This window comes from Peromyscus californicus, unplaced genomic scaffold (assembly GCF_007827085.1).
Source record: "Peromyscus californicus insignis strain IS unplaced genomic scaffold, ASM782708v3 Scaffold_5__1_contigs__length_169319896, whole genome shotgun sequence".
In the NCBI taxonomy this organism is placed as follows: domain Eukaryota; kingdom Metazoa; phylum Chordata; class Mammalia; order Rodentia; family Cricetidae; genus Peromyscus; species Peromyscus californicus.
The window spans coordinates 129,343,115-129,370,766 of NW_026294573.1; the positions used below are offsets into that span (position 1 = coordinate 129,343,115).

General features: G+C 41.7%; 2 protein-coding genes across 6 annotated transcripts in view; both read right to left on the reverse strand.

Moving 5' to 3' along the window:
• Positions 1-435: 435 nt before the first annotated feature.
• On the reverse strand, positions 436-5,382 carry Tcf24 (transcription factor 24). 2 transcript variants are annotated; one of them, XM_052717424.1, is made up of 3 exons: positions 4,933-5,382; positions 4,362-4,786; positions 436-646 (listed from the first exon to the last, which is right to left on the reverse strand). In XM_052717424.1, exons 2-3 carry the CDS (start codon positions 4,752-4,754, stop codon positions 533-535), a joined length of 507 nt encoding a protein of 168 aa, XP_052573384.1. In that variant the 5' UTR covers positions 4,755-4,786; positions 4,933-5,382; the 3' UTR covers positions 436-532. The 2 variants fall into 2 exon arrangements, with proteins under 2 accessions (XP_052573384.1, XP_052573385.1); XM_052717425.1 differs by lacking the exon at positions 4,933-5,382 and having other exon boundaries at positions 4,362-4,886.
• Positions 5,383-5,856: 474 nt separating this feature from the next.
• The window catches only part of Ppp1r42 (protein phosphatase 1 regulatory subunit 42), a 40,780-nt gene continuing 18,984 nt past the window's right edge, over positions 5,857-27,652 (reverse strand). For 2 of the 4 annotated variants that reach the window (XM_052718073.1, XM_052718072.1), the window contains exons 6-9: positions 22,926-23,043; positions 17,662-17,793; positions 12,966-13,125; positions 5,857-6,181 (exon numbers count right to left, since the gene is read on the reverse strand). In XM_052718073.1, the coding sequence (XP_052574033.1) occupies positions 6,112-6,181; positions 12,966-13,125; positions 17,662-17,793; positions 22,926-23,043 (480 nt within the window). In that variant the 3' untranslated portion in view covers positions 5,857-6,111. Of the gene's footprint in view, positions 6,182-12,965; positions 13,126-17,661; positions 17,794-22,925; positions 23,044-27,652 lie in introns of those variants that run through there. The other 2 variants (XM_052718074.1, XM_052718075.1) reach the window with 2 other exon arrangements.

Below are 27,652 nucleotides of genomic sequence, written 5' to 3' on the forward strand. Positions count from 1 at the left end.
AATTGAATACTAATATAAACACATTTATTTTTTGAGACAGGGTCTTAATGGGTAGCCCTGGCTGGCCTTGAACTTTCTATATAGAGCAGGCTAGGCTCGAACACACAGAGATCTGCCTGCCTCTGCGTCCTGGAGTGCTGGGATTACAGACACACAACACCACACATAAGGGCTGTATTCACATCAGCTTTTAAGTAATAGACACACTACAGAAAATGTGGAAGGAAATGTGTACATTCTTTAGGTATATACAACTATATGCCTTTGTGTGGCTTTCATTTTTCATAACGGCTTCTCTTTACTATGTAGCAGCGATGTGATGATTAAATAAGCTATATATATTGTTATATAGGGCTGATTATCCCATTCCACATTTATTTAGACAGATACGCTTTGACCTTCAACTACAGGTTTCAATGTAAACTTCAGAAACAGTGTTTGTCATGTCCAATGTAATAAATACAGAATTAGTTCACAGTCTTTAAAAACAATAGCGACCACTTCTAGCAGACCGCCCCCCCCAGGAGACAGCCTAAGGCTGTGAGGCTGTTGGGGTGTTGCTATGATTTGCCTTTTCTCCAGAGGCAGGGTGCTTCAGGAACTGACCAGTAGCGCCGATGTACAATCTTGATCGCATGGGCCACTTCTGGAAAAAAAAAAAAAAAAAAAAAAAGAGTACTTAAGTAAGAATCTGAAGGTTAGTCTCTGTGACATACAACGCAGGTGTATAATACCTAAACTTTAAGACACATTAATGTTAGTGAGGTTATTTAGCTGGTAAGGATTATAAGTACAAAGTCCACGGGACAAGATGAAGACTGTTTAGCAATGTTAGCGACACAAGTGAAGAAGGCTTTGATTATAACTGTAAAAATAATACACATGCGTGTTTTACAAGAACTGCAGGAGTTAAGGAGAATGAATATTGCTGAGATGTAGAAAGTCTACCGCTATTTTAATTCCAAGTTAAACCTAAATGAAAACATTAGTTCTGAAGAAGCAGCGCGCAGGTAAATACAAAGTGGACATTTAAGAAAGGCATGATACAGAAAGGCTTGGGCAGCCTCTGGGCAGCAAGGGCAGCAGCCTCACAAAGCTGCCCATACTCTCTAGTCTGGGTTTTCTGTCTCACAGTGGGTGCCTACAGATGACGATATTGTACTTTATATTTTCTAATAGGCCTGAAGAAATGATTGTGAATATTAATAGCACAAATGGGCAATGTCTACAGAGACTGATGCGAGATTATTCTCATTTGAACATCATACAACACACACACATACTGAAGCACAGCACTGTATCTCACAATTATGTAAAACTTTCACATGTCCAGTGGAAAATAAAAATGTTAGTAGATGGGTGTATGCTGTTATCTGGAAAGTCACTTTTCTGTGGCAGCCAACAAAAGTCCCATTTTAATGTCTTGAGGGATGACTAGCAAATACAGTCCTGAATGCTATCTCTCTATTAAGGTATATTTATTTTATTTTCAGCTTGTTTTAAATCACATATATTATAAGTCCCTAGGTTTGCACACAAAGAAATAAACTTCATTATGGCATCTTAATATGCACATATGTGTCATTATGTTGTTCTCTATTCTAAAGTATATTTGAAATTATGTAGTTTTCTTTAAACTTATAAAAAAATCAAGCAATTAACCAGAACTGAGCCTGAAATCGAAGATCTTTAAAAATGCATTCCTATTCTAATTAAATGATCCCCAAACAACAAAGCCTCAGTTTTTAAATGCTTGCTTATCGTTGTTATGGACAATGATTCCCATGGGGCCTGGCAATTATCGCAGACATCCGCGCTTTTCTCCCTGAGTTAAAGGTCTGAAGTACACTCCTGTTCTCCTGGAGAATCACCCCTCTAGGCCCCCAGTGCTGATTGAAACTGCTAATTTTCCAAGTGGATGAAAGTGAGTTTAGGCCACGCTGCAAATGTCCAGCTCTTTCTCTCTTTTTTGATTTATTTACTTTTATTTTATATGCATTGGTCTTTTGTCTGCAGGCATGTCTGTGTGAGAGTGCATCTTGGAGTTACAGTCTTGAGTTGCTTGTGGGTGCTGGGATTTGAACCCGGGTCCTCTGGAGGAGCAGTCAGTCCCTCAACTGCTGACCCATCTCTCCAGCCCCAGAAGTTTAGCTCTTAAAACTCCCTTCCAGTTTAATGCACAGAACGCAGAGCCTTGTAAACTCTAAGCATGAGCTCCACTCTGACTACCTCTTCCTCTGTCCTCTGTGGTACTCTAAAGACCCAATCATTTTAACATGCTTGTAATATATTCAAAGCGACAGACTGGAATATTTGTTAAAATATCTTTAGTAATTTGTGTAGTACTTAGTAACACTGTTGTACTACAGGAGAACAGCAATTTTAGAACACTTACTAAGGGCTATCTACCATAGTTTGTAATGAGGCTTTACTTACCCCGAAAGTAAAAATCATCAGAATATTTTTATTCCCTTTGTATTAAGAATAGACTCAATATTTAAAAATTTCAACAGTGTCCACAAAATAGAGGCAGGCAACTTTCAACTAAGTATGTAAAATTTCTGTCTTCTGAAACTACAGGCTTGTGGTTTAGACTGTTTTTCTTAATCAATATAATATTCTTCTTTACAGTCCTATACTACAATTTATATTTTTGTTTTTTTGGATCTATTGTGTTCATTTAGGGAAGAGATTAAGTCTTACAGTTGTATTCCCCGTCCTAAAGCAGAGATTTCTACACAGTAATAAATCAAATGTTTGATTTTAAAACACTCCAGTCCCTTGTTAACTATCATCAGCTTCATTTTTACGAGATAATCTTTGGCCTTCTAGAATTATCTCTAGGTTTAGAAATTTAGATATTATGGACATTGCCTTTCAAAATCAGACCACGAATGAGACTGATTTTTTCTTAAAACAGTTATGACGACAAAAACATTTGGCATGTGAGTCAAGTACGACGCCAGCTTGCCCCTTCTTGACACTGCTGTCTCCAGCTTTTCTCACTCAAGAGAGCCATGGGTGACACTGAGGTGACCACTTGACTTCATTCTAAATTTTATCAACTACGATGGAGGCGTTTAACTTCTGCTTTTGGTATTGAATCTTACTGTTTAAATAAACTTTCCTGGAATATAAGGCAAATACCAAGTCAAAGAAGTCTATTATGGGATATCTGAATAGCATTAATCTAATGCTATTGTAATACAAAATTCTTAATTGTATGAGTGACTCTCAGCTATTATGTTATAAAACTCGGGGATAAAAAGGGTTCTATCATTATTATAAAGAACATTTCATGTTTTCACATTTAACATTTGAATGGCTTTAATTCTATCACCACATTGACAGTAGTTTCAAAGTAAGTTTTGTTAAAATGCACTCCACAATTTTAAGTACAAATAATATTAGAGGGTATGTTTTATTACATTTCAACAAATGTAATTCCTCATTTTTGTTACTCAATAATTTATTCAATGCTTAGACACTTAAATTCTAATTGTATTTGTGTTCAAATATTTCAGAATAGTGGGACAAAAATGTGAACATTTAAATTTAGCAAATACAGAGATTCTTCATTTTAAAGAGAAAGACAGATCAACGGAAGGTTTCAGAAGAAATCCAGGAAAGGATAACGCAGCGGCTACTGCACCACGGGTGAGAACCCAAGTCAGATGCCACACTCATGACCCCTTCATGGATACGTAAAGAAACCACGCAAAATGGTTGGTTTCTCTTGGCTAATTTGAATACAGACCAATTCACTCAACATACATGCCAATTTAAAATGACAGTTATATGAAACATTACCGGGGTTTTCTAACATTGTTGGTAGCTGTCTAGTCCACAATATTTAACTGTGATTGAAATTTTACTTTATGGGGATGAAGAAAGGTCTCATTTGTTTTTAACTGATTTTGGCAAGTTTTGTTTTTTATCTTTTTTACAATTACTTTAGGGGCAAAGAATTAATTCCACGACTCCACTTAATTCATGAAGCCTTTGTAATAGATGAAGAAAAAAACAATAGAAATGTAATTAATGTATGTTAAAACACTTGACGAACTTAGATGTTTAGCAGTCGTTAGGATGTACAACAGCTTTCCCATTTTCACCCTGAAAGAGCGAAAATCTTTAAGGGGCTTGAAATACACGAGCCCAGCGAGGATTAAAAGCCCGAGCTTCTCGATTACAAACTGTTAAGAACCGTCTTGTACTGGCGACCTTGTCACCATCGCCCGCGGGCCCAGGTAGCTTTCTAGAGATGTTTCTGCCTGACCTGGAGGAGTGCCAGCTCCGTGGCATCTGCTCCGGCGGCGACAGGGTGGCTCCCGGGGTCCCAGCCCGGGAGTGTCGCCTACCTTAACTGGGTGCAGGTAGCCGTCGCCTCGCAAGGCGCCCAGACTGGGGTCTCCCGGCGCCTCGGCGTCGTCCTGCAGGCTGCGGGTGAGGTGGGCGATGTAGGTGGTGGCCAGCAGCAGCACGTCCAGCTTGGACAGCTTGGTGTCGGGCGGCACCGACGGCAGTGTGCGCTGCAGTTCCAGGAAGGCGTGCCGCAGGGTCTGCACGCGGCTGCGCTCCCGGGCGGCGTTCGCGGCGGCAGGCCGGCCACCCCCGGAGCGCGCGGCGACCCCGCCGGAGCCTGTCTGGCCCGCCCCGGTCCGTCCCGGGCTCGAGTCGCGGGCGGCGGCGGCGGCGGCCGACGGGGCGGGCTCGGCGCTGCGTGGGCTGCTGGCGGGACGGCCGCGCTCCATAGCGGCTCCGGCTCCGGTTCCCGCGGCGAGCGCTGCAAGGGAGCGGGGCGGCCGTGAGACCCGGCACCGCGGGCTCGCCCTCGAGTCCCCAGTGCTGGGCGGCTGCTGAAGGCGCCCAGGGCTCAGCCTCCGGTCCCCGCAGAGACATCCCTCCCGCCTGCCCCGGGCCCGGCCTCACCTCGGACTTGCCTCCTCCCTTCACCCCGCAGCGGCCCTGCGGGGCTCGGCGGCTGAGCAGTGCGAGGCGGTCAGGGCCGTCGAGCAGGTCACTCCATCTCCGTGCACCTCTACTGCCGCCTTTTATGCGGGTGCACAAAGCCAGCGAGTGGGAGGCCCGCAAAGGCACGTCGGGCCGCGGTGGGCGCCCAAGCGAGCCCTCAGGCTAGGGGCAACGGCGTGGCGGAGCCGCCCCCTCGGCGGACAGACTCATCAATCAAACCGCTCGGGGGCGGGACGGGCACCTGGCCCCGCCCCCTCTGACCCGGAGCTCGGGAGCCCAGCGGCTGCGCGCGGATTCGGGCGGACCCCGTGGTTCAGAACAGCTTGATTTTCACCTCGAGGAGCGGAGCCGAGTGTGCGTCCCTGTCCGCTTTTTATTCCACAGAGTAAAGATTCTTGCAGTAGAACGGCTTCCTCAGTACACCGTGACCCAGAGACCCCGCCATCGGCCCCTTCCCGCCCTTGCACCTGCGCGCACAGGCTGGGGCGGGACCAGACCGACCCGCGAGGACCGGGATCCGGACGTTGGCGGCACCCAGCTCTGCAGCCCGTACGTACCGGCCTTTGCCGGGAAGCCGCCCCGGACAGGGTCCTCACAGCAGCCCCCGCCCCCCCCCCCCCCGACACGATCCAACCGGGGGCTCAGAGTATCAGATATAAACTGTCACAGGGGCACTGCTCGCTTATAGATTCTGCAACATTTCCCAGCAGATTTCTGACTTTCCACATCGAGATTACCAAACCGTAGATAGTAACTACTTACACCGTGATGAACCAGACATGTTGAATTTGTTAGTGAGCCAGGGTAATCATTAGGTGATCATGATAAGCTTTATGTTTTCGAAAGTAAGCCCAGATCCTCTTGATTCAAGGACTCGTATGGAATAGGAAACCACATTTTATTTCCTGGTAAATTTTATTTAACAACCAATAAAGTAAATAGATCCCGGAATTCACACACGGAAAGTAAAGTCTCAGATTCTATAAAGAAACAAATCAAACAAGAACTTAAACACCGAGATAACCGAAGTTTACAAACCCTCACAACATGCTGTTTCCTAGTTCTATGAAGAAAGCAAACCACGCGGCGCTGAATTTACTCCATTTCCTCATACACATTTTCCTTTACTTTTGGGTTTCAGAGAAGGTGAGGTTCATGGATATCATTTTTTGTTAGCAAGCTTTCAGATTCCTTCAAGGACAGATTCCTGTATTTACAAACAAAAAAACAACACACCAGTATTTAATTAACTTGAAAGGTAGGAAAGAAAAAGGAAAAAAAAGAGAGAGACGAGGGACACAGAACCCAGGACACACTAACCACGGTAAAGGCTCATAGCCAGTCAGGCTTTAAAAGAAAGCAGAAACAAAACATTTCCTGCTTTGGGAGATACACAGAAATAAGGGGTTTGGCGGGCTGTGGCCATGCAGAGATGCCCGAAGCTCCTTAAGTCTGACCTAGCTTGCTGCTTTCCTGCTGCACTGGACAGCAGTGGGAGAAGAGACAGACAGATGTTCACAGACCAGACCACCGCGCCTCTCCTCTTGTGCTACTATAGACAGACTGAGTCTAAGTCCAAACTCCTGAAAGAGACACTGTATTTTCAGTCACTTTAAACGTAGATAATCCTAACACTCCATTATTATATAACTGGAGTAACAGGTGCCATATGGCACCTTTCATACGCTGAGTACTTTATGGGTATTTTCTCATTTCTCATTTACAAAAACTGAGGATTTTACATTTTACATTTGGGAGGATAGGGTTCTCTTGGGACTGGGCAACTTGTCCAGTGTACCATACCTAGTAAATGACTAAGGTGACAGTCAAACCAAGTAGATTGTCCCTAACATTTATGATCTTTGCCATAATGATTGAGTGTTTGCATCTTGCAAGACAGTTTTTGTCTATTATTAAGATGCATACTTTTGATTGTCACGTTATTAGCAGTTCAAATATATGTTCATAGTGTATCTTTCTTTGAAGTTTTAGTTGTCTAGTTTTCAGAAAGTATGACCTTAGAATGTTGTAGATTTTATTCATTGAAGTGTAGTGTAAGTCTCAGAATTATTTTTAAGTCTTTTAAACATGCCAAGTTGTAATGTTAAGATTGTCTTTATTTATAATAAAAGCTAAAAATCAAATATCACATAGCAGAAACTAAAATGTTTAAACACTTTATACTATACATATGTTTTGTATCTATTAAATAATTAACTGGTTTCAACTATTTCCCTCATTGTTTAAATTAAGGAATAACTTTTAACCTGATGCGGTGGTTAAATCCCAGCACCCGGGAGGCAGGCAGGCAGATCTGAGTTTGAGACCAGCCTGACAGAGTTTCTCTTGAGTATAGATTTTCATTTCACTTAGGAAAATTTCTTGGACTGTATATTTAACATTATAATGCATCAAACTATTGTGCTAAGGGCTCCTGATTTTGCATTCCCATTTTTAGTGTGTGAGTTCTACCAGCTTTGTAGCTAATCAGTATTTGGAGACTATCCCCCCCCCCCCCCCCCCCCCCCCCCCGGAGCTGAGGCTTGAACCCAGGGCCTTGTGCTTGGTAGGCAAGCACTCTACCTCTGAGCTAAATCCCCAACCCTATTTTTATTTGTTATCCATTCTAATATACTAACTTTGTGTGTGTGAGGCAGGGTGTGTGTGTGTGTGCACATCTGAGCAGGTGTGTATCCATTCTAATATACTGTGTGTGCGAGGCAGGGTGTGTGTGTTGGTGTCTTTGTCAGTCGCTCTCCACTTTTTTTATTTTTTTGAGACAAGGTTCTTCACTGAACCTGGACCTCATCAATTTGGCTAGGCTGGCTAACCAGTGCGCTTCCAGGATCCACCCATCTCCACCCACCAATGCCAGAGTGCTGGTTACAGGCCTGTGCTGCGCTTGACTTTCTGTGGGCGCTGGAGACACGAACTCAGGTCCTGTTGCTTGTGCAATATGCACTTTACTGACTGAGTTGTCTCTCCACTTGCTCTGATGGGTTATCCTTAAAGACAGAGGCTGGGCCAGTATGTGCTTAAATCAAATGATTTTTCCAGCCTAGTGCTTTGGCTTGCCAGACGCTCTCACTCCATAAGTCCATGTACACTTGCCCACACCGCTCTCACCCTGAGTCGCTGCAAGGTGCCTTGAGTTGCACAGGGATGTTTTTGTCCATTCATTTTGGTCACTTCCTCACGGGCTTGCCTTTCTGTACCTTCCTGGACCTGGGACAATCCTTAGCAGAGTCGCTGAGAGCTTGGCTATTTGAGTCAGAATATTCTTTTATTAAGAGTTCTAGTCTTTAAAAATTGTTTGAGTAATAAAAAATTTAGATTTCAAAAGATAAGCCTTTTAAAATGGAAAGTAAGAGTTGGGTTAAGTCAGGCTTCTGTAGCTTGTTCACAGAGCAAGCTATTGACAACATTGAAGCCAGAATTCCAACACTAGCTTAGTCCCTGAAATGGGAATCTTTATGTTATTTCCACCATTGCTCTTGGGGGTGTAGACTACTCTTGAGAGAATTCTTTGAGAACTGCAAATCAAAATGGTAACAATCTATCTACATTACTAATACACATAATGTTTACTTGGCATATGAAATTAAATATACTGAAGGAAAGATTAGCAAAGCAAAATGAAAGGCATTTGACTTTGCAATGTTTGTTTATGTAAGAGCATCCTAGAGTTTTAGGCCTAAAAATATTACTTCAGTTCTTAAAATTCTTTTTGAAGCATGTAGATCTGTTATTACAACTGTTTAAACATATACCAATCGTGAAAGCCAGGTATCTTAACTATTAGAATCCACTTTTAATTCAAAGAAACCTCTTCCCACTGCTTAGCAAATACCTTAACTAAGTATTTTGTAAATAGTTAACCAAAACAGAGGGGGAATATCCCTGTGAATTACAGGTCCCAGGGATTCGTATTCCTTAAAGATATCTGAGACCCAGCATAGCCCAACCCATTAAAAAGGTATTTTGCATTAGCAAAAATATGTGGGTCTATGGTTATCAGCATTGCTTGCACTTTAGAGGAGTTAGGTAACTGTTTGTCTTCTTTAGGGTATAGTGCTGTACAGTGTTCTTGGTGGATCTTGGGGCAACATGCATGGATTTAATGTCTATTTTTAAATCACTAAGGTTCAAGCACCCCCTAGCATATTTGAAAAGAGAGGAAACATCTGTCACAAGTATTTACTGTGACAGATACAGAGGAAAGCAATAATGTGTACCACTCTTGCTTATTTAATCCCATACATTATTTTTAATTGAACAGTGAAGGCATTTGTTCAGAACCAGCCTTTAAATAAAAAATAGTTTAGACCTAATCTTTAATTAAAGTGTACTTTGATAGTCTCAAGTTCAGTTTGAGGGTCACAAACAACGTCAATAAGTCTGACTTTTTTCTCCCTGCAGGGAAAGCAGACTTGTGTAAATATACACGTGAGGACTGCATGCATTTATAAGAGTCAGGGAAAACATTCCCCTGTCTGCAGACACATGTTGCTTCGCAGCACTCCGCCTTGCACACAGGCACAACTCCCAGTGTGTAGAGCCCTCAAGGAGTGCGCAACAGATTGTTGTTTTTGGAACACGTACTGTTTTCTACCTCTCTGCAGGCTCCTCACCTTGAATGTTAATATAGCTTGTAAAAATATATTATGGATGCCAGCTCATTCTCACCTTTAAAATAGTTAAGGGAAAGAGTTGCTTTAATAGATTTTCGTGAAACTGAAAATCTGATCTTTGTGTTTGTGTTCAGATGGGTTTGTTTGTGTGTGTGTGTGTGTGTGTGTGTGTGTGTGTGTGTGTGTGTGTGTGCATGCTTGTACTAGGTAAACACATCATGCTACGCAAATATGTTCTACCATTGAGCCAATACTCCAGGCCAAATTATTGTTTTTTTGTGGGGGAGGAGATGTTTGCACAAAAAAATTTTTTTTCCTTTCTTCCCTTTTTAACGATTTTTTTATCTTCTGTGTATTGGTGTTTTGCCTACATGCATGTCTGTGCAAGGGTGTTGGATCTCCTGGAACTAGTGTCACAGCTGCCATGTGGGTGCTGAGAATTGAACCTGGATCCTTTGGAAGGAGATAATGCTCAGCCGCTGAGCCATCTCTCCAGGCCAAATTATTAAAACTTCATTTTCAGTACTTTACCAGTCTCCCAACTTTAATCTCACTGTCCTTTAGAGTTTTTTGGGTTTTTTTTTTTTAAGATTAATTTACTAAAGGTTGCATTGCTGCATTCACAAATGAAGGTGCTGGGCCGTACGTCTGCCTTCTGCCTTGTATGTGTGGTATATCTCAATTAAAAATGGAAATTACATACATTAATCATGATATGGAAGCAAAAATGGAAACTAGTTCATGTGAGCAAGTAAAAAGATTCCCTCTCCAAATTACTAACATGCTAGCAACAGGCATACCTAAAAAAAGACTTTTGTGAAGCACTGAGGAAGTTTCATAATATATTTGGTCACCTTTTATTAAAGAGAGACATAACTCATATTACCATCTAATCAGACTTAAATCTTCTGAGTCACCAAAACAATATTTGGCATGCTTTCACAGAAAAGGTTACCTGAGTAAATAATAAACATTTAAAAGGGAACATTTGCATGACATTTTTTTTCCCACAGGCTAAAACTGGAAAACTCAGTTGAGCATGCTCAGTTTCACATAGCGGCAGAGGCTGCCAAGGGCCCTCTGTTCTGCTGCTGGTTAGGACAGTTTATCTTGGCAGCAGAGAGGGAGTTTTAACTAATGCCTTTAGCCCTGAGGTCCTCGTTAGGATGAGAGGAGAATGGCCACTGCTGTTTCATTGGCATACTCCTGATGATTTGGACTTTGCACATGGATACAGAGCAGGTGCTGTGTGCCACAGCTCACTACAGATCCATTTACTATGTAGTAATGTATAAAATTCACCAACTTTGTTTCTTGAGGCTTGTATATACTATCCTTGTTAATTGTTTAATCCACCTTGTGACATACCAACTGTGAGATATTTGTACATTGTGTGAAGATATTTTGCTGTGATTCGTTTAATAAAGAGCTGAACTTCCAATAGCTAGGCAGGAGGTATAGATGGGATTTATGGGCAGAGAGAGGAAGCAGGAGATGAATCGAGGCGCACAGGAGTCGCCAGCCATCGGGCGAAAGCAGGATGGGCAGTCCAGAGAGATGAGGGATCGAGCCATGCAATGAACGTAGATTAAAAAATATGGGTTAATTTAAGTTATAAGAACTAGTTAGGAACAAACCTAAGCTAAGGCTGAGCTTTCATAATTAATAAAATCAGTCTCCATGTCATTATTTGAGAGCTGGCTGGCGGGACAGAAAAAGACTCCTTACAACCAACAGTACTTATGGAAGCCATTGGCAAAGAAACGAAATCTCAAAACTGAGCTGTGGAGTTTGCAGGGTGTTGCCTGTCTTTAAGAGACTATAAGGGTGCTGTGGCACGGCTCTGGTTTTGGAGGTTGTATGTGAACAGCGAAGCATGTTCTCACACAGTCCCCACGTTACTGTGGACGAAGAAGAGGCAGAACTAGGCCCCCTTTAGCAGTCTCTGTCCATCAAGCATTTTCAGGCTTACAGACCTGCACCTAAGTCTGCACCGAAGCAGTCCTGAGCTGCTCCATGCGGGGCAGGGGAGAACAGGGAGGGCGCCAGCACTATTCCTGGGCCTTCTTCTGGTGGGCTTGGCTAGAGATGGCCAGGGCCAGGAGAGGAGCATCACATGACAGACCCACTGGCCCTTCAGCAGGCAGTTCTGGGAAGAGGAATACAATTCCAAAGTAGGTCCACTGGCTTCGATTACTTGCTCAATGAAATACGTGTTGTCCTTCATTAGAGTGTAGTGAACACTGCTGCATGATTGGGGGATCAACAGAGCAATCATTGGATTGGTTACAAATCCAAAGGAAGGGCTGGGCCGTAGCTCAACGGCAGAACGTACCACTGAGGCCCTAGGTTCGATCCCAGTACTGCTCAAGAGGGGAGGGACACTGAAAATAAATGGGGAAAAGGGTGAAATAAAACGTATAGAATGTGTTAGCATAAATCTGGCTAATGATGTCCACAGCCCTGCCAACATTATACAGCAATGTGGCAGATCTGGTCCCCCAGATGACTTGCAAAATACTTATGATTAGAATCATCTAATTTGAATTTTTTTTTAAAGACAGAATCTCTTTGGCTCAGGCTGGCCTTGAACTTGTGCAGCTGGTGACAACCTTGAGCATCTTATCAACCTCCAGAATTCTAGGACTGTAGTCATGCCTTATCATAGCCTGATTTTTGTTTGAATTTTTATGTTGTGTTGTTTAATGTATGGGAAGTATATATTTTAGAGTAAATGAGGTTATTTCCCAGAATGGTGTAACTTTGTATAGAAACAATGTCATCTTTTTTTTTTTTTTTTTAACCAAAACAACTGTTTCTTATTAGGAGGTTGCTAACAGATTTATATAGAACTAAACTGAGACTAGAATCAAAGTTTAGAATGGAGACTCAACCTTTTTCTTCATAAACCTCTTTGAGAGTGAATGAAACTTCTAATGTCTTCAGAGCTCGCAGGTTCAGAGCTGGCTTGGAGCAGAGGAGAGTATTCTACCTACTCCTTTGGGCTCCTCCTTCTACCACCCTCTCTCACACCTCTCCCTGGCACAGCCCCCCATTCAATGGAGCCCATCATCACCTGGGGCCTCACCTTCCTTTGAGATGACCCTTCCCCCCTGATCATTCAGACATCTTTATCCACATCTTCAGGGACTTTCCTGCCCCTACCTTTACCTCACTGAGTGTACCCCAAGTTTCCCAGAGCCGTCCCCCCACCTCTGCAGTTCTGACTGTTTGAGATAACCAACACTGAAGTTGCGGCTGAGAACAGATGTTAGGAGGACCCCTCCGCATCTGTGTGGACACTAAGGGCATTCATCCCCCAAAAAGGGAAAAGCCATACAAACATTTGAAAGAACCTACCCCATGTCTTCAGTGATTTTAGTTTTATCTTCTTGGGGACATTCTGAAGATGGATTTCCATTTACAAAGTATCTCTGTACATCAGAGAAAAAGACTACTTTTGGATTACCCACCTGTGGGTAATAAACAGGAACTATGTGATGTATTGTTTCAAAGTTACCTGTAGCATACAAAGAATTAAAAGCATCCTGCTTTGAAACTAATTACTAAATTATCAAATGACATATATTAGTATCTTAAGTTATATGTTATGGAATGGAATTAAACAAAGACAAATAGACCATCAATAAAATCAATAATAGTTAACATGCAATATCACAGAAAATATCACAGACTTTTATATAGAAACACCACATAGGAAAATTCTAGTTAATTCTTATAGAGAAAATGGACAGGCTAGCATCAACATAAACATTAACTGACTTAAATTTTGCTTTTCTAAATTTATTTTCAAAGTAATTTTTATGGTGTGGATCAGTCACGTTGTTGGGATTTGTTCATACTTTTACTTCAGCAATTATCATTCCGTATCACATACAGTTTCCAGTGTGATGTCCCTTCTAGTGGGGAACGCCCTGTTTACGGCTAAAGCTGACTGCTCAATAGCCCAGTATCCAATGTGCTTAGCCATTTGTCCTGAGTGTTAGAAGTAAACTCAGGGTCTCATTCTAAGCTGCCTTAAAAAATATTTATTAAATCAATATATTAATCTTCCATGTGCTATGAAAGCCAATACTTTTAAAAAGTTCAATTATTTTTGATCTTGTTGAAGTACTTGATTATATTTCCAGCTTTGATTTCCATGGCTGTATTTAGGAATAACCTTAATTGTGAGAGTCTGGAAGTCAGGGACTATAATTATGTGATTTTTACTTTAATTCTGAGTATAGAGCTACACATCTAGAAGGCTTCCAAATATATAAAATATATTAAAACATGTAAAAAAAATATTAGGATGTATGAAGATTGCTTCTCTTTGTGATGGCTGATTTTGACTGTCAACTTGAGTGGATGAAGAAATGGCAGGCAGGGATGATAGGGAGATGTCTCTGTGTAAGATGAAGACTAGAGTTTGAATCCCAACACTGGGCAGCTCACAGATGCCTGTAACTCCAGGTCTCAGGGATCTACATTCTTCTGGTCTCCGTGGGCACCTGCACACATGTGTGCACACACAAACATTCAAACAGAAATGGCTAGAGGACTGGAGAAGCACACGTCTGTGACAGTGCTTCCAGAAACAACAGACGCTGAGGCCTCTGGCCTAACGAGGAGTGGATCTGTAGTCTGATGGCATTCTAGAGAGATGGTTAAAAAGGAGGAGGCAAGACTTGACTGGAGGAACTAGGTCCCTGGGGACATGTCCTTAGTGGCTCTAACTTGCCCTGGCTCCTTTCTTTGTTTCCTTTTCTCTGCCTCCTGTCTACCAGGAAGTGAAGACCCAGCAAATGCTCTTCCGCCACAAAGCTTGGCCTAAGCACATGGGCGGAGCAACCATGGGCTCAACCAACCCTCTGACATTAGGAGTGGAAATACAGTCTTCTCCTTTATTCCTAATCACAGAAACACGGAAGTAACTCATGTTCCTCATCATCGCTAACGCCTGCTGCATTTGTTTCATTTGAGACAAGGTTTCGTGTAGTCGAGGCTGGTCCTGAACTTCTGATATTCTTATCTTTCTTCCTAAGTGCTGTAATTACCAGCATGTACTGCCATGCCTGAATTAAAAAAAAAAAAAAAGACTTATTTATTTTTATTTTATGTGTGTATGTGTATCACATGCATGCCTGGAAAAGAAACATGCTCTTAGCTGGTGAGCCACCTCTCCAGCCACCCCTCTGCCATCCACACACATACCCATGTTTTTTAAATAATAGCCATTCTGGCTGATATGAAGACTCAGTGTCATGACCTCTCTTCATGTACCGCCTACTTTATTATGCTGGTCGCTTTTAATGTCTTCAGAAATGTCCACTCGAGTCCATAACCAACTTTGAAATCAGGTTATTCATATTTCTTTGCTATTGAGTTGTAGGAGTTTCTTATTATTTTGGAGATTAACTTCTGTCTGATACACGGTTTGGAAACGTTTTCTTCCACCGCATAGGTTTCGCTGTTACTTCCTTTCTTGTACAGAAGCTGCTCAGTTGGATCTAGTCTGACCAAATTGTTTCTGTTTTTCTGCCCGTGTCTTCAGTGTGACAGCCATGAAGTCCCTCCCAAGATGAATTCCACGGCGCTTACCCACTCCGTTTTCTCCTAGGAGTTTTAGGGCTTCACGAAGTCTTTACATTCCTGGTCCGCTTTAAGTTGACTGTGAGCAGGAGGGTACTTTCCTCTCTTTTGAATGTGCTGTGTAATGTTTCCAGACCTGCCGAAGCCACTGTCCTGTCTTTCACTGTGTTTTTGCCACATCCGTCAAAACCAGTTCATGCAGGTTTGTGGCTCCGTCTGTGGATCTGTGTTGCCGGCTGCTCTAGGTTTCCTCTATTGGTTTCATACTGTCCTGGTTACTGAATTTTGTAATATATTTGAAATCAGAAGCTATGATGCCTTTAGCTTCCTTCTTCCTCAAGATTTATTTGGTTATTTGTGATCTTTGTGGTTCTGTATGAATTTAGAATATTTTTCTTATTTTTGTAAAAGCTGCCATTGTGATCTTGACAGGGATTGCACTGAATCTGTAAATCATGTGGGGTTGGATGGATACTGTAACTTTTAAGTCTTTCATTTCACAAACACGGAATGGCTTTTCATTTGTGTCCTGTCTAATTTCTTTTATCATTGCTTTGCAATTTTCAGAATACAGGTGTTTCACCTTCTCAGGTGGGTTTATCTTGAGTACCTGACTCTTTGGGTACTGTGGCCAATGGGGCAGTTTTCTAAGCTCCTGTTAAATACTTTATTGTGGGCATTTTCATATAACTTTAAAGATTGCCTTTGTTAATTAGTTTTGGCCACACTAATTATAAAGAGATTAATTAGGGTTCCTTTGAGAACAGTAAATAATTAATTTCAAAGATTGCAAGCTTTAAGGCACATTGTAATTTTTATTATTTCACTGAAAAAGTTAGTTCATTTAGTTGTCTGTCGATTACAAAAAAACATTTGAAATCTATGAGGATGAAATGAATATTATTTTTAGCGTAGGCTTAATTTTGGGGTGAAGGCTGATGTTTAATTTTATGGTACTTCAATATTAATAAGGTGCTTCAATTTGATACTGAAAGCCATAAAACGCTGGGGTGTGTGTGTGTGTGTGTGTGTGTGTGTGTGTGTGTGTGTGTGAGAGAGAGAGAGAGAGAGAGAGAGAGAGAAGAGACTGAAGCTTGAGTTCCACACACAGTGTTCTACCACTGGGCTAGCGTGCCCACCCCTTCCTTATTTTGAGACAGGATACGTTGCCCAGGCTGGCCTCAAACTTGAACTCTTCCTGTCCTAGCCTACTAAATGTCTAGGAGTACAAGTGTGCACCACTATTACTCAGGGCTACGAGGATACAATACAGCCAGGAGGAACAGCGGAAGAAATGCCTCCTGTGTGTTTTACAGGTTTTAGCCCATAAAAATGTGCATTGCCAGCACAGTATCCATCATTGACATACTGTCAGCTAACGAAGTCCCAGTTCTCCTAAATGATTTTCAATAGTCTCTATTCAATGACATGATATGGCGAGATCACCAGACCTCCATGCCTTTTTAACCCCCCCCCAACCTTGTCCTAGAGTGACGCCCTCCAGGCTCTCTGTGTAACTGTCCCTCTTCAGTGTCCATTCCCTCGGCCTAACCACCCGCTGGAATGCTTCTGTCCCTTGCATCCAAAAGTGCCAAGAAGCGTGAGTTGTGGAGCAAATGTTGGATTCAGACTGTTGTCGGCAGAAGAGGCCTTTTCCACTACAGACCCTGTGGGGTCAACTCTAGTGTGCTTCCTAATCCAGCAAGGTAACTGGTACAGTACTCTTATTTACGTTTAGTGGCATTAATTAGACAAAGATTAGTGTGTCCTTTCTAACACTGTCATAGCATATTATAATCCAAGCATTTAGGCTTTAGCGTGTGTGCATAGTAAGTGGGCCAGCCACAGAGTGCAGGTCACATACGGTTAACTTATATTTAATTTTAATATTTAGTTATTTTCTTTTGACAGGATCTCACTCCACTGCCTAGAATGTCTTGGAATTCACCATGTAACTCAGGCTGGCCTTAAACTTATTGTAATCCTCCTGTCTCAGCTTCCTGACTGCTGGAGTTTTGGGTGAGAGCAACCATGTGTGACATGTTTTAACTTTTCATCCTACTGACAAAAAGTGATTTTTTGCACTAATGTCAACTATACAGTGACTTGGGTTTCACAACTTATAACTCAACTATTTTATCACCTATGAAACTGATATTATCCACCTGTGCTGGAATGAAACCTCAGTTTCCCCACACTCATGCCATGACTATGTGTATGTGGCTGACACAGGCACAGCCAGTGTGAACCTAGTACAGGGTTTGTTCACACTGGTTACCATTTTCATCGCTGGCGAAAGTTCCTAATAACTGTATGGACCTTTGCTGACAACCAGGCTGCTGAGTACACTTCTAACATCTAGAAGCACCACCCCCAACCCTGGGCACCACTTCCCTCTTGTCTCTCACAGACTTTAGACTGTTCCCCTGCTGGGAGTGGTGGGTTATCGACAGGCACTTACTCAGGTAGGAGTTGCTGGGATCCTCACTTTTACTGTTCTTTTTCTTGCTGGTCTTCTTGGCATCTTTAGATGCTTTCCAATTCATTAGGAATTTTCTTTCCATTTCTTTGATTTCTTTACCATCAAGAAATTCTGGGGAAGATATGTATGTTAAAAATAAAGTACAGTCAGGCAATGGTGGCACATGCCTTTAATCCTAGCACTTGGGAGGCAGAGGCAGGTGGATCTCTGTGAGTTCGAGGCCAGCCTGGTCTACAGAGCTAGCGTCAGGACATCCAGGACTACACAGAGAAACCCTGTCTTGATAAACAAAAAATAAACAAAATACAGTGTGAGTGTGTGTGTGTGTGTGTGTGTGTGTGTGTGTGTGTGTGTGTGTGTGAGAGAGAGAGAGAGAGAGAGAGAGAGAGAGAGAGAATGTGGAAATAAAAAAAGATATGTTTCTCGCTTATAACACGTTACATCATAAGCTACAATAAAGTCCTTCTTAAAAACACCTTAGACATGTTAGCTAATCCTATCATTCTGGAAGTTGAGGCAGGAAGATGACCATGAGTTTGAGACTAGCCTGGCTACTATAATGAATTCTAGGCCAGCCTGGGCTACAGAGTGAGATCTTGTCCCAAACAACAACAACAACAAAAATAGCAGTGCCAGAAATATGTTACATCTTCTTGATTTGCTGCCAAAGAGGCACCATGGAAACTCCCAGATATCACAGGCTATTGGATGCTCTTCTCAAACTGATGGAAGGCCCTATTGCTGAAGACAACACTTACATGTGTCATCAACCACAGCGCAGTTGAGCTGGTGCCTAACTAGAGGCTTCACCTCTACTGACTACCGTTCATGGTACTGAAAGGTTCTCGGCATGCTAGCATGTGACTGACCGCAGTATCTCCCTGGTCTTTAAACTTACATTCGTTGAGTTTTTATTTCTTTTTAGTTTTCTGATTTAAAAAAGGGATATGCACGTACTAGAAACAACTGAAACATGATGAAAGAACAGGAAAAGGATCTTTTATTATTCATACCCTGCCTTCTCATACTGCCAAAGATGCTCACTGGAGATAGTTTGGATTTGATCCCTTCTAAGGTCACATGCAAACTATGTTGTTTTTCAAAGTAAAATGTTGTCATAATACAAATAAAATCATGTTTTTATAAACTTAATTATTGGTCTTAGGAAAAAAATAATATAAAAGACAGGCATAGTGGCACATGCCTTTAATCCCAGCACTCAGGAGGAAGAGGCAGGCAGACCTCTGAGCTCGAGGCCACCCTGGTCTACATAGAAATTTTGAGGACAGCCAGGGTTACACAGAAAGATGCTATCTCAAAAAGAAGAAAGAAAGAAAAGAAAAAGTATATAAAAATGTAAGCACATCTTATTTTTATAACATGGTAAAGTGTTAATAACTTTATAACACCTTAATAACTTTGTAACACCTTAATAGTGCTTATTATAGCTAGGCTGTAGGCTGTACTAGGAGCAACCCCCAGAGCTGGCCTGTTGGTTCTAGGAGGTGAGAATTCAGCTATCTTTACATTTTGCTCATTTAAAAGAGGTTTTAAAATTCAGGTTCTTCAATTACACAAGAAATTTTTGTATATGTAAGATATTTGGAAAAAAATAAAATACCAAAAAATTAAAATTTATTCTGTAGTGAGAAATAATAATTTGTATACCTTGATAGATACTACTTTAGATTATTTCTTAGCAATATTTTGTTTCTATGTGTACTTATATATTTAATATGAATCTATTTCTATTTGTATTTATGTATATAGATGGGTGTATTATACAAAATGGAGTACTCTATAGATAAAACTTCACATACTATTTTTAAAATATTTGCCGGGCGGTGGTGGCGCACGCCTTTAATCCCAGCACTCGGGAGGCAGAGCCAGGCGGATCTCTGTGAGTTCGAGGCCAGCCTGGGCTACCAAGTGAGTTCCAGGAAAGGCGCAAAGCTACACAGAGAAACCCTGTCTCGAAAAACCAAAAAAAAAAAAAAAAAAAAAAAAAAAATTTATTATAGCCAGGAGTGGTTTAATCCCAGCCTTTGGGAGGCAGAGCCAGGTGGGATCTCTGTGATTTTGAGCCTGGTCTACATAGTGAGTTGCAGGACAGCCAGTCAGGGCTACATAGAAAGAACCTGTTTCAAACATATATAAAATGCTTAATGTTATATAATATTATATTTAGTATGTCTTTCTTTAAACACAATTTCTGATGGGTGATAATTTATCATATATGGATATTCTATAGAGTACTGAACAAGTCCCTTACTTTATTTGACCTAGATTACATTTTGTATCACATAAATAAAGTGGTTTATGTGGCCTTTATTTAATAAAGAGACTATCTTTTCTCATAATGTATCTATATAATTTTTAAATTGTCTTTCATCATCTGTTGAACATCTTCCACTGAGCCCAGAATGTCATAAGGAAATAAGAAAATTTTTTCAGTCATGTTCTTTCAGGGAACCTGAGAATACTCTAATAAAATGTTAATCCTACTGCTGAAAGTATTAATACTTCTACTTAAATACTTGCAATACTGGGTTGTGTTTAAATTATAAAATAAATTGACAGAACTGAGAATATGGTAGTCTGTTCCTCGTCCATAGGTGATGGGCTCCAACACCTCAGGAGGTTCTAGGAAGCAGGGAGAGTACCGGCCCCAGAAGCAGCACCTCCGTCCTGTACAGGCGCACCTATGACAGCGTTTAACTCGGGCAGAGATGAATGGCTACAACAGACCAGCTGGAACACTGTGATGAGGTGTAAGATGTGCTCATGCTCTTTCTCCAAGTATCTCACTGCAGTGTAATGTATTTTCTAGCTGCGGCCGGCTGTAGAAAGAAACTAGAGCAGTAGTCTCTGAGGGTATAATCAATCGCTTTACGTTTTCTGTACCGTTCTTAAGTGAATGACAGCACTTTCCAAATGGCAGTTTAAGAAGTTGGCAAGATGTTTTGCCATCATACTTTTTTGGACTTATAACTACATTCAAGATCATTCATTTATGCTCAGTTTTCTCAACTGTTTGTCTTTACTGATGCCTTCACATGTTTGCTTATATTGATAATTATGTAACTTGCCAGTATATTTTGGGTGACACTATATATATATACATATGTATATTTGGGTGATATTTTGGGTGATATATATATATATATATATATATATATATATATATATATATATATATATGCTATCTTGAGTTTTCTGATTCCATGTCACTTTTAGCACATAATCTCACATAAGGCTCTTATGTGTAGAAGTGATTTTGGAGAGAAAGGCAGGTAACTGACATAGGTAGTGACATTTATTTCATTTTAATGATTTGCTCTCAACATGAAATTTGCTTCCACGCATGTTATATAAACCAAATATGTAGGGTTTACTGTGTTTGTTGAGGACTGGGTAAATTGTAAAACATAAAATGGTCCCTCATAGTCTTTTGACTTTTATTATTGCTGTTGTTATTTTGTTTTAAACTGGGTGAAAAGAAGAGAAATAAAATAACAGACAAAATCATTTGTTATATGTGCACAGACTTGGAATACATGCACTGTTTCAATAGTAGAGCTATGGTGAGAGTAGGAGTGATTTTTTTTATTCTCTTGTATTTTTTCCCTGTAGTACTAGGGATAGAATTCAGGCTTGTGCATACTGGGCAAGCACTCTACCACTGAACTCCGTCAGCCCTGGTTTTTTAAGTATTAATTTTGGAGTCACAAAGTGTGGTATAAGAAGGGTAATGTAAGACAAACTTTGAATGATTTTTGCTTTCAGAAATCAGTAGACTTATCTCTATGCCTTTTATAATCGTGCATATGGAGAAATGTTTTTTGTTTTGTTTTGCTTTTTTCCTTTTTGGTTTTTCAAGGCAGGGTTTCTCTGTGTAGCCCTGGCTGTCCTGTAACTCTCTCTGTAGACCAGGCTGGCCTCGAACTCAGGGATCCGCCTGCCTCTGCCTCCAGAGTGCTGGGATTAAAGGCGTGCGCCACCACAGCCTGACAAGAAATGGTTTTAAAATGGAGATTTTGTTTTTTATCTTTTCTTCTCCCTCCCCTCTTCTTCCTTCTTGTCTGTCTGTCTGTCTCATAGAGCTGAAGATTAAACCAGGGCCTAGTGAGTACTAGGCATGTACTCTATCCCTGAATCACACTGCAGCCCATTTGGAATTTTTTTTTCTGAGTCTGGATCTGACAATATAGCTCAGGCCATCCTGAAACTTGATATGTAGATTAAGCTGTCCTTGGACTCACAATTCTCTTGTCTCTGACTCCCAAGTGTGAGGATTAAAGGCAGGCACCACCACACCGGCTTCATACTGAACTATTTTCACTCATTAAACATTAATCGTATCTTCTTTTTCCTCTGGCTGAGTAAAGCAGACCAATGCAGTTGTGCGTGGTACCAGATAAGTGAGAGGGCGGGGACTGCAGAGCAGAGGCATCTGTAGAACTTTGAAAACATAACACCATTCATCTCTGTGTGTTATTTATTCCCTACCTCTGTGGGCTGTGGACAGCTCCTGCATATATATTTTGAGAAAACATATCTTGCATTATTTGACCTGCTTTTCCCCACACCAGAGAATCACCACACTAGCATTATGATGGACTAGCTATGAGTTTTGAAGTCATCTTGTCGTATTTTAGTTTTTATGAATTCTTAGACCCAGGTGCAGCATGGCCCAGAGTTCTGCTCAGGAAACTCTCTCAGGCTCCTTTGTGACATAGCACTGCCTGTTGTTCTGAACTTCGCACCACCAACCAAGTGCTTTGGCCCATTTCCCCCAATGTAGGGTAGACTTAGGAATGGCATCATTTGTGAAGAGTTTACAGAACTCCCTGGTCCCCTCCCCATGCATTCTTAGGGCACTAGCTGGCCAATGGCACGTGAGCAGGCTTTGATCAGTTTATCTGCAGGACCAAGAGCTGAGGAGGCTAAGGGCCTGTCAAGGATTTGCTCCAAGAAAAGTCAGCACATTTATGGCTAACCAGTTTTGTAGGTAGTGGCCACATTTTCTCCTAAAAGTATGCCTGGGGTTTATTTACGAATAGAAAAAAAATTTCAAGTATTACTTCTTATTTTTACCTTTGCCATTATTCAAACATATACATTTAAGTTGACCGATTTCTAGAGCAAGATGTTACATTTCTATTTCTGAAAGCTTGATGATAAATTTAAGTTAAACAAGTGCTTTTCTCTGAAAAGCTGGATTAATGTAAAACACTACTCACCCAGTGACTTGGACATCAGTATCACTTTGTCCCTGTATTTCGGTTTAAGACAAACAGGATTTCCATTTAGATCTAGTTTCCACAGCTTCAACAGTTTTTTCAGTAAAAGCTCCAAATCCTATAATCAGGGGAAGAAAGGAAGACATGGAATTTCAGACTTATCAGTTCTGCTGCTGCCAGCTGCTTTTTGAAGGGAGTAACTGCTTCCCATGGAGTTCCAGCTCCTCAAGTAGCATGCACAACCACCAGCCTCGTCTCTACCGGTAGTGGGGTAGCTAAGGAGGGGGCACAACGTGAGGTGCTAAGTTGGGGATCGCAGCACTGCTCTTGATCACGTTGCCCGTAAATCGACCCAATCTATAGCTAAGAAAACACCTTTTCTCCAGAAGATACCGTATTCTCAGTGGAATCCATTAAGTCAATGGAGAGGGGTGAGTGCACACTCCACCAGCCGCTGCTGACAGACCCTCAAAAGAGTGAACTATCTGGAGGGAGCAGGACCAGCTGAGCTGCCTAGAAGAGGCTCAGACCAAGGAGCCACCTGCAAAGGACACTCCCCAGCCTGCTGATCTGCCTGCAGGCTGTGCAGTGTGCTGCGGGTTCCCAGCTTTCAGGAGTGGCGCACACGCCGCAGAGGATGTTTGATGATGCCCTGCCTCTGAGTCATTTCTGCTCCTGTAAAGAAGCCCTTACCTAGCTTCCTTGTAAGTCACCCCAATAAAACTCACTGGTTCATCAAATGAAACAACAGCAGAGTCTGTTAGCATTGGAGGCCATATGCGTTGTTGCCTATTTTTAATGAAGAATGTGGGTAAAACCCTGTCAAACTGCAAAACAGAAAAGAAAATTACCTGCCCCTTTATCACCCACAGATCACATTGGACACATTGTTATACGCCCTGCTAATCTGTTGGGGACATGGGCACTTCTTTTGAAATTATGACCTCACTGTGGTTACAGTTTTCTTTGACTTTTTTGTTGTTGCCCCACTGTTTGGACAGGGTCTCATTATTTAGCCCTGGCTGGCCTGGCACTCACTCTGGAGTTGGACCAGGCTGGCCTTGAATTCAGAGATCCACCTGCCTCTGCCTCCGAGCGCTGGGATTAAAGGCGTGCGCCACCACATTCAGTCTTGTTCTGGCTTTTGTGATAGCCATTTGCATGCTTTTATAGCTTACCAGAACATGATTTGCTGAAATTTCAAGAAAAACTAAATTAATCCGAGATGTACACATCACGTGACAGTGAGGGAGCCGTGAGTGGCACCTCAGAAGCAGCTTCCGGTTGCCCCGCCCTTACCAGCCTCTGTCTCACTATGTTAATCCACGGTGTACACGTCACGTGACAGCGAGGCAGCTTCCGGTTGCCCCGCCCTTACCTCCTCTTTCTCACTATGGCACTTCTTTCCCAGCCAGTAGCAAACCCCGGCACCAAATCTTTATCTTCCTGCCGTTCCTTTTCTTGCTTTCTCCCCTTCCTCTTGAAAAGTATGCTATTTTAACTACTATTTAATGTAAAGAATATATACTTTGAATGTTTCTTATATATGCCCCAAAGACTCGTTTTTAAAAAAAATGAGATAAAGGACATTATTACAAAAAATGAGATAAAGGACATTAATTACTCCAAAAAAGTAATGCACTGTAGTCGTCTCTGCATCTTTATTTTTGAAAAGTGGTGGAACCAACAGAAGAATGCAGCCCTCTCTCCCAAGCAGTGAGTTTCTGTAGGTGTGGATATCTACCTCTAGAGTTTAGTCTCTGCTGACCCTGCGGGATCAAAATAAACAACTTGTGAAGGCAGGAACTGTCTTCTCAGGAGCAGCCCTCTGTCTCCTGGGCTTTAGCTCATTGTGTTCATGTCATGGTTTATTATTATTATTATCATCATCATGATTATTATTTGGCTTTTTGAGACAAGGTTTCTCTGTGTAGCTCTGTCCTGGAACTTGCTCTATAGACCAGGCTGGCCTTGAACTCATAGAGATCCACCTGCCTTTGCCTCCTGAGTGCTGGGATTAAGTGCGTGCCACCACGTCCAGCTTCCTGTTTTTATTTATAAAGTGGCTGCAATTAGAATTAATTGTCATGGCACATAAAGTGCCCAGAACAAAACAGGTTAAGTTCATAAATACGTTCGTTTTCTGCCTGCCCTGTTGTTCTTCAGCTAAGTCCCTTTCTCTTAATTTTGATTAACAGCAAAATTTAAAGACTTCCGACCCTTTGACCAACAAGTAGTTACCTTCATGTAAGAAAGCTGTCTTCAAAATTATGACCTCAGCCCTCATTCTCGGCCCTTAGATTTTGCTCTTTCTGAAACCTTTGTTCCATGTTTAGCACAGCCATGACTATTTTATGTCACGTTCTGCATCTCTTACTTTAAAAGCCATGAGGAAGGGACTGGGTGCTGTATGCTTTGTGCTGTTGAATATGACACCCCTAACAAGAGGACTTTAAACTGATATGGATAAAATAATGCCTGGAGTTGTGTTAATTATTCCTCACTTGATAAATGACCCTGGACATACTCCCTCCAGCGTATGTTGACTTAAGGCTAAACTAATCCTGCTCTGAAATACGATTACCCTTTGGATACGCTCTGCTTGCTCATTGCCTTCCTGTCCTTAATAAAATGCTTTCACTCTCCTGCCCTTCAATAAATTACTCAAGGAACCAGACACTTTTCTGGACAGTCTCTGTTTGATAAATGATCATGTCATGCTATCGCTCAGAAGAGTGCTGCAAAACTCTGAGGAGCCAATTCCCTTTCCCCTGCAGGCTGGTACCCTGCTCCCGTATGGGTGGCTGGAGCAGGCAGTCTTCTCTGCTTTAACGACGATGATGAACCTGCATTTGACCAGCACGCTCCAATCTTTATCGGAAACGTCTGGCCCGACTGTCCTCACTACATCTAAAGACAGTCATTTGTCATCCCTCTGACTGGCTGTCATCATCTGCCTGAGAAAATCCATAATTTTGGGCTTGTTCCTGACTAAAGTGTGGAATGAATAAATTTATCTTTGGGCCATGCTGCTTGCCAGGATCAATACTGAGCAGAGGTTGAATAAATTAGAAACTAAGAAAACATGACAGGCTATCGTGGTTTGTTCATTTGTGTATTATAAATCAAATATTTAGTTTATATAAGAGGCAAGCATGTCAAGTCTTTTATTTTTCCCATTTATTCTGAAGATTCTATACCTCATGATAAATGGTCATCAGAAAACCAATGAGGCAAATCACTGATGAATCAGACTGTGAGATGAACTCAGGTCGTTTTATTGATTTGGCAAACTTTGCAGACATAAAAACTGTGGCAGAGATTACAAATTTTTTGTTGCTGTTCTTTTAAGTTTTGTTTTGTTTGCATTTTTGGACTTGCATTTGACTTTGTATAGCATTAGCAACTTGGATAATGTTGGTCTCGTGATGCTCATGACTTAACCTGTACCCATAAGCAACTTACATGAATATAAGGCGAACTGTAAATCATTAAAACATTTGGAGTTTTTATATATTGATACATGCCTGTCTAAAGAGGTTACAGGAAAGAAATGCAAATCAGAAAGTCATGAAATGTCATTTAAAGTAGGGCCCGTGAGTTAAAGTGGATATTATTATTATTATTATTATTATTATCATTATTAGGCTTGAAACTTCTCTTTCCTCTCCTCCTCAGTAGCTGACTTTGGTCCGTACTTTCCTGGGGGAGAAGTAGGTCAGGTTTCACTAACGTTTTCTCAGTTCTCTGCCTGTGATCTCACACCTCCTTTCCCTTTTCCACTTTTCTCAACAAAGGAAGAGTGCTATTTCTTTCCCCCCAATCAGCCTTTTGATCCTGGCCGTCTCCTCTGCGGTCTTCTCTCTTACATTTTCATTTCCAGTCTTCCTTCTCTGGCTGTTATCCTTTCTTTTATCCACCATCCTCAGACCCACTGACTAGTGCGTCTCCAAGTTTTTCGTGCACGGATCACCAAGGGGAGCCTGTGGGACGGGTCAGCAGGCAAAGTGCGTGTCATCAGGCCTGACTACCTGAGTTCAGACTTGGGGTCTCATGTGGTTGAAGGAGAAAACTCTCACAAATCCTCTGTACAACACACATGCTGTACACACACACACACACACACACACACACACACACACACACACACACACACAAATAAAGAATACGATGTAATTTTAAATTTTAAAAAAGCATCACATTGTTTAAACGCAGGTGCTGAGCATCGTGTCTGGTGAAGAAGTTAGGGCTGCTGCTACTCTGAGTTCTTGGACTCCATATGAAGCTATGAGGGCTTAGACCAATTCCTTCCTTTTCCCAACCATTGGGTACGCCCACAGGCTGAAAAGGCCCTGATAACCTTGTCAGGGAATCAAATGTTAGCAGTCATGGACTTTGTAAGTCTCGGTTCTTTGGGTCATCATAATCTGTGGACCATTCACTTTTCCTGTGTGATTCTGCATTCCAGAAAGCTACACAGAACCTCCAGGAATCTGTGGCTCCATCAGGACCCAATGTCTGGCCACAGACATCTCAAATGTATGAATGGACTATTTTATAACAGTTGTTGCTGAGAAATGAAGGCACATCTCACAAAAGGCAATGGTGTACATGGTGAACTGTCACCTGGGTTCATTCATGAAAAGAACTCACTGAACTGAGTAAGAGCCTGAAGAAAGCTGTGTGGTGACAGTGCTATAAAACCTTCCATAATGCACTGGGATTTC